Here is an 11,618-nt window from a genome sequence, read left to right on the forward strand (position 1 = left end):
TCAGTATTATACATAAAGATATATTTTTCCTTCAAGAGATGGAAGTTGTTTCTATTATAAAACAAAATGTTCGTTTGAAACACTGTAATGATGTATAACAGAAATATACACATATACTTCATTAAGTTCAACTTTTCTAATAACTGTGTAACTAAACAATTCACTTTTAGTTGCTGAGCACATCTTATCTGTAGAATGAAGCAATCAATTCAGCTATTCTATCATTTTGATTAAAATTATGAAACACTCTGAAATTGATAGTTATGTGAAAAATACAACATTTTTAGTATCGATTTTACATAATGAAGCATTCATTCATTCACTAAATGCAAATATATAATCTTCTAAGTTTTTAACAGGTGAAACTGTGATAATACGTATTTAAAGTACCATGACAATTTATAAGGATGTGGCCAGGCACAGTGGCTCACGCCTGTAATCCCAACACTTTGGGAGGTGGAGGTGGGCAGATCACTTGAGGTCAGGAGTTCAAGGCCAGCCTGACCAACATGGTGAAACCCCATCTCTACTGAAAATACAAAAATTAGCCGGGTATGGTGGCACATTCCTGTAATCCCAGCTACTCAGGAGGTTGAGGCATGAGAATCACTTGAACCCGGGAGGCAGAGGTTACAGTGAGCCAAGATCGCACCACTGCACTCCAGCCTGGGCGACAGAGTGAGACTCTCTCTCAAAAAAAAAAAAAAAAAAAAAAAAGAAGAAATTATAAGAATTACGGCATTTAATAACTTTAACTTTATGTTTTACTATAAATTATTAGGAAAATACTGGATTGACCCAAATCTCGGCTGTCCTTCAGATGCCATTGAGGTTTTCTGCAATTTCAGTGCTGGTGGCCAGACATGCTTACCTCCTGTTTCTGTAACAAAGGTACGTCACTGAATTTTAGAACACATGTCGTTATATTGCACAGTATCAGTGAAAAATTATGTTTAAAATTCTATCATTTTAAATAATTATGAATTTTAAGAATGAAGGCAAAGATTATTCTCTATTATGTATGAGAAATAAATATGTTATTTTTAAAAACTAGTTAATCACAGTAAATCTTGACATTTTGATTGTGTCTTTTTATTATTTGGCTTAGTTTGCCTTACCCTACTGATCATGTTTTTTAAATTCCTTTTAAAATTGTGCAACATATGCTATGTTTTTATGCATACACACACATTAGAAATTTCTTAAAACAGCTATAGTGTTTGTAACCAGTAATCAGTTACCTGAAGTTTTGCTGAAAATTATATTATAATCATTAAAAAAGAATTTGCCACAAAATCTTGCTATTTATGGTTATTAGGCACATAATAACCTTTCTTAAACATCCACAGAATACTACTAAAAACTTCTTTCATGAATAATTCTATAAATCAAATGTTTAGAACGAATGCATGTTAGTTTGTTAAACTAACATATATTATGACACTGGGAGTTATAACAAATATTTATAGAACCTAAATCCTAGCTGTACCTATAACATATATTGAAACCAAAACTATGTTTCTTTCTTTTTCTGATTAAACCAGCTTGATATATGATCAAGAATTTGTCATTGACAAAGAACTGATACATGTGCCTATTGTGTGTTTTGTTCATCATAAAAAGACAGCAGATAAAATTCAGTCTCTTTAGCTGCTTCTTATTGAACCACCCTCTCCTCCTAAAACACCTCTCTTCATTAACCAGGGCATTCCATCAATTTATCTTAATAGGCATTCACCATTATCACTCCTGAAATAGAAGAGGGAAGGATTCTTCCATTCCTAGGGAATCATGAACCTCTAATAAAGAGCAGCCTGATAGTCCTACTTCCAAAATATCTACATCATCATCCTCATTCCAATGGAAGTTGGCATAGGATTATCATAGAAGGAAAGATGGGGCTGTGTGAACTGTGCAGAGGAAATAGGAGCAGTGGGGAAGCGGCACTCTAGTTATTTCCATGACCAAATCACTTCTCTCATTTCTTTGATTCGTAAACTCAACCCAAGGAAGACCAGAGAAGTACTGGGATGAACAGTAGACTTGGAATCAGGGACCGGGGTTCTAGTCTCTATTCTATCAACCCAGGGAATAAAACTGTGATCCACCAGAGGGCCTGCTCTGTGCCAGGAACAATGCTAGGTAAATTACATTTGTCATTTTTAATCCTCATAACAACCATGCCAGATTGGTGTTATACCCCAATTTACTGAAAAGAAAATTAAGGCTCAGAAAGCTTAAACATTGTTTGCAAGTTTCTGACTCTAATCTGTAAAATGAAGGAATTGAATTACTTAAATTCTAACGTTCCTTATTATCTTTCCATGTCTATGCCCTTCTTTTGCCTTTCTCTCATTTTGTTTTTTCTTTCTGCTTTTCTTTTTGTTGTTGTTGTTTTTCTTCTACATTACCTCATAACTGATATTTTTCTAACTTTATGCTTGGAAATCAGTACAAATTCCTCAGTAGGAACTATTTTGGTTCACTTACATTATGACCATATCCCTGCTTGAATAATGCTAAAATAATAATAATCATGTCTAGAGCTATAGGAAAATCTTCCTTCCTGTTCAAGCCTGGGAAATGTGCAGTCAGTCTTCTTAAGTCTGATATTGTCCTGTATATTAACTAATATATATATATATATTAGTTAATACTTGTTTATGCATTCATTCATTCATTCAATAAATATTTATTGACGATTCACTGTGTGAATGAAACTACATTAAGGGCTGGTAACACAAAGAATAGGATTCTGTCCTTGTCCGTTAAGGCTCTCAAAGTTAAAATTACTCCACCAAATTATTGTTACAGCTTCTAACTCATCTTTGGAAACTCTCACAAAAAAAATTTGAAGGCAGAGACAGAATCTCGGATTTTTATTAAAAAAAGTATTAAAGCATTAACCAAAAGCAAATTGTTACTTTATATACTGTGAAAATTATCTTTGTTTTATTGATATTATATGTAGTAGCCTGATGGTATGCTGGAGCCAATTCATACAGGCTCAGGAAAGCCAATTGTTAACATTTCTTCCCATTGCCATGTTCAGTGACCTCACCTTGGTAGTCTGAATTCAGCCATGCCTGTAATCCCAGCACTTTGGGAGTGCTTCTACCATAGGAGTCAGGAAATACTATAAATCATGGTTTTTCCTCCAAGAAGCAGTGGTTAAACATTTACCAGTACACCACTGACTGGCACTTCAGTTCCAAGGAAAGGAGCTTTCTGGAGGCTGCCTTTGAAGGACTTTTCCTCAGGTTTTCCTGAACTGTTAAGTTTCTCAATTGCCACATTATAACCTGCATATTGTTTCTATGACATTAGTTGGAGTTTGGAGTTGGGAAAGTCCAGATGAACTTCCTTCATTTACTGAGTTCAGAAGCCACCCATATCATCACCATTCACTGTCTAAACACCCCAAGGTGGACAAGCACACAAACAAGTGGCCCAGGATTGCCTATTGGTTTCAAGGGATGGAATGGCCAGATTTTTAAAGTAAACACTCTACTTGAACCTAAAGTGCTTTCAGACGACTGCAAGGTAAGGAAATGGCACTTTTAGAATTGTTCAATATAACTAACTTAAAATTGATAAAACCATAAAATGAGGATAATTAGAGTAAGACTTTAATTACAAACTGCAGATACAGAAGGGTAGTAAGTTTTAATGTGCCTGACTTGTAACTGCATTTTTTAGAATCAATCATTTGTTTATATCATACCTTATCAACTTGTGTCATACCAATTGGTCTTAGATTTTTACATGCAAAACAGGTGTTAAGATGTAAATTTAATTTTTATTCCCTACATGAAATAATTATACCAGGATGGATGGATGGATAGATAGACAGATAGATGAATGATAAATAGATAGTGTATTTGGATAAATATTTTCATGTGTTTTCACTGCTGTAATTCTACATCTCATTATTGCATAAAAGGCAAGTTATAGAGGCAAGTAAGTTTTATTTCATTCTGTCTATCCCTGTACCTGATACCAAATATGGGTATAATTACATATTGACTGGCCCCACCAGTAAGTATTTGAATTGTAGCCTATTTTTTTTCCATTAAAATTAAATAAGGGGGCCAGGCATGGTGGCTCATGCCTGTAATCCCAGCACTTTGGGAGGCCGAGGCAGTCAGATCACTTGAAGTCAAGAATTCAAGACCAGCCTGGCCAACATGGTGAAACCCCGTCTCTTTTAAAAATCCAAAAATTAGCTGGGCATGGTGGCAGGTACCTGTGATCCCAGCTACCTGGGAGACTGAGGCAGGAGAATCACTTGAACCCAGGAGGCGGAGGTTGCAGTAAGCCAAGATCGCACCACTGCATTCCAGCCTTGGCGACAGAGTAAGACTCTGTCTCAAAAAAAAAAAAAAAATTAAATTAAATTAAATAATGGGGCTAGGCACTGTGGGGCACATCTGTAATCCCAGCACTTAGGGAGGCTGAGGCAGGTGGTTCACTTGAGGCCAGGAGTTTGAGACCAGCCTGGCCAACATGGAGAAACTCCGTCTCTACTAAAAATACAAAAATTAGCCAGGCATGCTGGCACACACCAATAATCCCAGCTACTCAGGAGGCTGAGCCACAAGAATTGCTTGAACCTGGGAGGCAGAGGCTGCAGTGAGCCAAGATTGTGCCACTGCACTCCAGCCTGGGCAACAGAGCAAAACTCTATCTCAAAAAAAAAAAAAAAAAAAATTAAATAACAGATATTATGAAAAATCTATAATTTTAAAACACTATTTGTTAGAGCAGGTGTTGGCAAACTATGTTCAACAGACCAAGTCGGGCCCACTCCATGTTTTTGTGAATAAATTTTTATTGGAACACAGCCATCCTTAATTCATTTACTTATTATCTATGGCTGTTATGGCACTACAATGGCAGAGTTGAGTAGATATGACAGAAACTGCAGGGCCCACAAAATGTAAAATATTTACTCTCTGGCCCTTTAGAGAAGAGTTTGCTGACCCCTCTTTTAGAGAATGGAGTTGTCCACTTTATGTATATATCATTAATTATTTTAAGTAGCTTCATTTCCTGTCCTTGTGTACTATGAAGCCCATGATTTAGTATCTCAACATTTCCAAAGTACTCTACTTTTTCATAACATTTTATTTCCAGGAGAATAGTGCTTGAAAAATCATAAGCAAATAGAAGTATATATATCTTATTATCTATATTTGAAGAGATTAGTATCATCAACAAATTTGTTTAACTTGTACAGTAGGGCCCAGAAACATTCAGTAACTCACTAGTACCTCTGAGACACAATTCAAACTTATCAACTCCATTGAGTGCTTACAACAACCAGACCCCAGCCTGCTTTTCTAGATTGGGCTTTCACTGGCTGTCTGTTGTAAACTATGGTCAAACTCATCTGTTACAATAATAATAGGGACAATAATATCAACAGCCCCTATTACTATTTATTGGGAGTTTTATTATATGTTAAGTGACCGTGCATTACATTATTTTATTCATAATAAAAGCTTTGTGAAGAATATACTATTGGTCCTATTTTATAGCTATGAAAGTAAAGGCACAGAGAACTTGCTCAAGGTTATTTTGAGCAAAGTAATGCAGCCAATTAGCATAATTAAAAATAAACTAGCAAGTAAGTAAAATTAGCATAAGTAAAATACAAATTAAAGTAAAAATTAAATAAATAAAAATTAAAGTAATGCAGCTAATTAGATAATTGCAGTCATACAGCTAATTAGAGGAGGAACAAGAAATCAATCCCAGGCATGGCTGGGCACAGTGGCTCATGCCTGTAATCCCAGCACTTTGGGAGGCCAAGGCAGGCAGATAACAAGGTCAGGAGATCGAGACCATCCTGGCTAACACATTGAAACCCCATCTCTACTAAAAATACAAAAAATTAGCCAGGCATGGTGGCAGACACCTGTAGTCCCAGCTACTCGCGAGGCTGAGGCAGGAGAATGGCGTGAACCTGGGAGGCGGAGCTTGCAGTGAGCCGAGATTGCGCCACTGCACTCCAGCTGGGCGACAGAGCGAGACTCCCTCTCAAAAACAAAAAAAAAAGAAAGAAAAGAAAAGAAATCAGTCCCAGGCATGGAGAACTTCAAAGCCCAGGCCTTACTGTACTGCTAGTGACTTTTGACTGAAACTTCATTTAATCCTCGCAAGCCTGTGAGGTAGGTGTTTATTATTCCCATTTTATATGTGGGGAAAGTGAGAGTACCAGAATTTCTATCAAAATCTGTCCCAGCTCAAATCCGTGAATGTAAACGCCATGCTAAGCTAATTTTCACAGCCACTTTCTACTTGCCCATCTGTTTTTTAGTTTTTTGTGGTTGTTGTTATGTGTGTGTATATGTATGGGTGTTCAGCTTAAGCCATTCATTTTCTCTGAAATGCCTTTCTATACCTCACTAATCAAGTGGAAATTTTAGGCATACTTTAAAGCCCATCTATATTCCAAATTTTTTCATGAAGCTTTCCCTGAGTACTCTAGTTAGAAATAAGGAATTTACTCACTATCTACATTTTTTACATTGTACTTTCTATAGATGGTCTTTTGTTGTGGTTATTTATGTTTTTACTCTCTTCAATTAGATTTATAAGCCATTAGCATTTAGAAGCCAGAACTATTGTATTCATCTTTGTATTTCACAAGCACTGTAAGAATACTAAGGGTTACATCTTATTCAACTATGCTAGATATACTTAGTATTCGATAAATATTGCTTAAAAGACTTAATGAATGAATCTAACAGTGCCTCACACACAGAATTTTAGGTCTTGTTATCATACCAAGCTTATGACTTTAGACAAGTAGCTTATTTTCAATGAGCTTCAATTGCCTTAACTTTAAAATAAAATTTATAGCTTAAATAATCTCTAAAATTCCTTCAAAATTTAAAATTTATATCATGATAATTCTATGAATAAGTGAATTAGCTCCTAAATAACAGCTCCACAAAACTCATCAATTGTTTTTCTCTATTGTGTCTGGTTGAATCTTAATCACAGGATATTTTATGATATGTTTTTGTTCCGTAGAATTTATTAGACACAAAAGAGAAGAAAGAGGGAAACTGTATAAATAGAGAGCTACAGAATGGGGGAGAAAAAAGAAACCTAAAAGATGATTGCACATAATTATAATTTTAACTATTTCTGATTGAGGTGATTCTGTTTATTTTCTACCTAAAATACAGAGGTTGAAATAGCTCGTTCCCTTTTATCAAAAAAAAAAAATCCATCCTGAGGTATCAGTCCCAAATAAAGGAATACAGAACAGATGGTTATTACTCATATTAGGAGTATTGCAGCCTTTTAATTCATATCTGGTCCAATAATTCACAGATAGTTGAAGTAGAAGCCTGGCCTTAGCCTCTGGAAGTGAAAAATTAGAACAGACAGTGCCATTCTAGAGAAAGGAATAAGCCCAGGTTTTCAACTAATAATAGTAATTTTACCATTTATTGAGCATTGTTCTAGGCACTTTCTATTCGTTATCTCTAATCCTTAAAACAAGTTCACATTATCTGTGAAAGGCATTGTCTACTGAAAGTGACTGCTAATGAAATGCATATGAAAGCATTTTGTTCTTATTTTACAGATTCAAGATGGCAGCTGGCATAAGGCAACATTTCTTTTTCACACCCAGGAAGCTAATCAACTTCCAGTGATTGAAGTACAAAAACTTCCTCATCTCAAAACTGAACGAAAGTATTACATTGAAAGCAGTTCTGTATGCTTTCTGTAAAGTCTCTGAATTAGTTCCGAATTTCAGGCTGTTGGCCAGGTAATTGCTGAAGAGGGAGAAATAAGACAGACAGATACTGTCATTATGAAATGCATGTAATAAAGCATTGGCTAAATCTTAAAGAATCTCAGGAAGAACAGACTTCCTCCTAAGAAGGAGAAAAGGCATTTTTAAAGGACTATGATTGATAAAGTATTTAATTCTTTTAAAAATTATATTGATCTCAGCTTTCTTAAGAGAATTCCCTAGAACTAAAAATTTATAAATATGGAATTCTTCAGGGTATCTTATATTTTTGACTGAGTGCGTAGTACCCATTAGACAGCTGGAGATGCAGAGCACTATGGAGCAATACTGGCTAATGCTTCGAAATGTGCACTGCTTCTGTCTAAAAATTACAAGCCACAGTCTAATATGTCTTATTTTCTAAAACACTAAGCTGTATTCAGGTCCCCGATGGACATATACATCTTAGCCGGTGATACACTACCTCTTACGTGTTGCCTCTTTGTGTTGCTTGGTGCTCTTTCGAAAACAAGGTGCTTATGGCTTTCATAGACTATTTCCTTTTTCATCTTTGTCATTCTTTAAAAGTATATGTACTGGTTACATCAAAATATGTTTTGGTTGTTAGTACTTATTTTAATTTGTTTGGTCACACACTTAATAACACGTAAAACTATTTATGTGAAGTCCTTGTTTTATTTTAAAATTCTCTTTGTGTATTTGGAATCAAAGCCAGCACATTGTAACCTGTGCTTGTATGCAAAAGAATTAGATTTCTTTGTTTTTGTTTTATTTTTTAAATTGTTGTAAAAATTATTATAGGCCAGCTACATCTAGTAGTAGGTTTGGGGTGGAGATTGGGGGTTGTGCCATACTGTTTTTAAAGTTCATGATCATCTGGAATGATACTTAGTGTATATATGTTTTGTAAAGTGTTAATTCAGCAAATTTTTTGAAATTGCTGCTGTTTTAAATTATAAAAACTTTATATTTCTGCTTTGTAGAAATTATACGTTTTGTAGTATTCATTGATTTTCTTTCACTGTACTTAAATTTAGTGTTAGTACTTTAAAATTTTTAATTTACCAGTCTTTAAAGCAACATCCAGAAAAAATAAGTCTTTTCCCATTTAAAATAGGCTCAGCCAGTTCAACGTCTCCTTGTTATCAGAGAAATGTTAGTTCAATATTGAAAGAAAAATATTATACCTCTTGATATCTAGAAAAGCTTGGTCATCCATTATAAATATATCTTTAGCCACAGCAAACCACACTTAACCTATCTGTAATAAAAATGTGCTTTAAATAATTTTGGGTGGTATTTGTTTTTCCTCTTTTGTTACAATATGCTTTTATTATTTATGATAGCCCCTCTGGCATAGCCTTTCTGTGTTATGTATATTTATATTGTTAAGAAGTATCTTTTATATACCTGCAAAAGGATTATAGGACCTATTTCCATGACAAAAATAAACTCTTACATATATGATCAAATGACTTTCAACAAGTGCGCCAATGCCATTCAATGGAGAAAGGACAGTCTTTTCAACAAATGGTTCTGGGAAAACTGGATATCCACATGTAAAAGAATGATGTTGAACCCTTACCTTATATTACATACAAAAAGTAACTCAAAATGGGAGCAAATATCTAAACAAAAGAGCTAAAACTATAAAACTCTTAGGAGAACACAGAAAATCCTTCATGACACTGGATTTGGCAATGATTTCTTGGAATGACAACGAAAGCACAGTCAACAAGAGAAAAAAATAGACAAATTGGACTCTCTCAATATTAAAAATTCTCTGTGCATCAAAGAACACTACCAAGAAAATGAAGAAGCAGCCCAAGGAATATGATAAAATATTTGCAACTCATATATCTGATAAGGGATTAATACCCAGAATATATAAAGAACTCCAGTGACTCAACAATAGAAGAACTAGCAACCCGGTTTAAAGAATGGGCAAAGGACTTGAATAAACATTTCCCCAAAGATATAGAAATGGCCAATGAATAAAAAGATGCTGGCTGGGCACAGTGGTTCATGCCTGTAATCCCAACACTTTGGGAGGCTGAGGTGGGAGGATTGCTTGAGTCCAGGAGTTCAAGACTAGCCTGGGAAACGTAGTGAGACACGATCTCTACAAAAATTTTCTAAAAATTAGCCAGGCATGGTGGCACACATGTGTAGTCCTGGCTATTTAGGAGGCTGAAGCAGGAGCATCACTGGAGCCCAAGAAGTTGAAGTTGTGGTGAGCCATGATCACACCACTGCATTCTAGCCTGGGTGACAGAGTGAGACCCTGTCTCAAAAAAAAAAAAAAAAAAAAAAAAGGAAACAGAAGAGAAAATGCCCCAAATCAATAGTCATTGGGTAAATGCAAATCAGAACCACCAGGAGGTACCAATTTGGTGGTGTAATGCAAAAATATATTGGTCTTTATCTCTGGTTCCTGGCACAGGGCTCCTAAGACTCTTGGAATTTTCTAAGTGAAAGGAGTGTCTTTTGTTATTTATAATGAACCCTTTTCAATCACACCTGAGTTTATGTTCATAAGGTTTTTTTAGAGTGGGGCCCCTAAAGAGCCTCAGGATGGAGCTGGTCCCCAGAAAGACCAAGTAATTAGAGGGTTGAGACTTTCAGTCCCACCTACTGACCCCTGGGAAGAGGGGAGGGCAGGCCCTGGAGATAGAGCTCTGTAAAATCTCTTGAACAGTGAGATTTAGAGAGTTTTCTGTTTGGTGAACACATTAACTTTCTGGGAAGGTGATATGCCCAGTAGGGCATGGAAGCTCTGCACTACACTCCCCATACTCTGCCCTGTGGATCTCTTCCAGCGGGCTGTTCCTAAGTTATAATAAACTAGTAAACATAAGTAAAGTGTTTCCCTGAGTTCTGTAAGCCATTCTAGCAAACTGTTGAACATGAGGAGGGGCGTCATGGGAACCTACCATTTGTAGTTGGTTGGTCAGAATTGCAGATGGCCTGGGACTTGCAATTGGCATCTGAAGTGGGTACTGAACCCATTTATCTGTGGAATGTGATGCTAATTTCAGGCAGTGTCAGAATTGACTTGAATTGTTGGACATCCAAATTGGTGTCTGAAGAATTGGAGAACTGGTTGTTAGTTTTGGAAAACACCCCAGAACTTTACACCCATTAGGATGGCTATTTTAAGAATAAAAGGAAAATAACAAGTGTTCTCAAAGATGTGGAAAATTGAAAGCCTTATGCACAGCTGGCGGGAATGTAAAATGGTACAACCATTGCACAGAATAGTTTGGTGGTTACTTAAAAAAGTAAATAAATTTTTAAAAAGTTGTGTGTGTGTGTGTATCTATGTATATGTATATATCTATGTATATGTATATATAGCTTTATACATATATAAAGCTAAATGTAGAATTACCATATCATCCAGCACTTCTCCTACATCTAGGTATATACCCAAAAAAATTGAAAGCAGGGATTCAAATAAATATTTGTATATCAATGTTTATGGGAAGCATCATTACAATAGCCAAAAGGGATAAACAACCGAAATGTTGATAAGCAGATGAATAGATAAACAAAATGTGGTATATACATACAATAGAATGTTATTCAGCCTTTGAAAGGAATGAAATTCTGTTATATGTTACAACATGGATGAACCTTGAAAATATTATGCTAAGTGAAATAAGCCAGACACAAAAGGACAAATAGTATATGATTCCACTTATATGAGGTACCAAGAATAGACAAATTCATACAGACGAAAAGTAGAATAGAGGTTACCAGAGGCCAGAGGAGGTGGGAATGAGGTGGAACCATCCTTTTTTTAATGAGTGCAGAGTTTCTGTTTGGAATGACAATGTTT

General features: G+C 35.6%; 1 protein-coding gene across 7 annotated transcripts in view; it reads left to right on the top strand.

Annotated features, from left to right (window-relative positions):
- The window catches only part of COL24A1 (collagen type XXIV alpha 1 chain), a 428,817-nt gene extending 418,891 nt beyond the window's left edge, over window positions 1–9,926 (top strand). For 6 of the 7 annotated variants that reach the window (XM_063653313.1, XM_054478067.2, XM_063653314.1 and 3 more), the window contains 3 exons: window positions 782–891; window positions 3,328–3,543; window positions 7,604–9,925. In XM_063653313.1, coding sequence (XP_063509383.1) covers window positions 782–891; window positions 3,328–3,543; window positions 7,604–7,750 — 473 coding nt within the window. In that variant the 3' untranslated portion in view covers window positions 7,751–9,925. Of the gene's footprint in view, window positions 1–781; window positions 892–3,327; window positions 3,544–7,603 lie in introns of all 7 variants that reach the window. The other variant, XM_063653316.1, reaches the window with a different exon arrangement.
- Window positions 9,927–11,618: the final 1,692 nt, after the last annotated feature.

Source organism: Pongo pygmaeus, chromosome 1 (assembly GCF_028885625.2).
Source record: "Pongo pygmaeus isolate AG05252 chromosome 1, NHGRI_mPonPyg2-v2.0_pri, whole genome shotgun sequence".
NCBI lineage: Eukaryota > Metazoa > Chordata > Mammalia > Primates > Hominidae > Pongo > Pongo pygmaeus.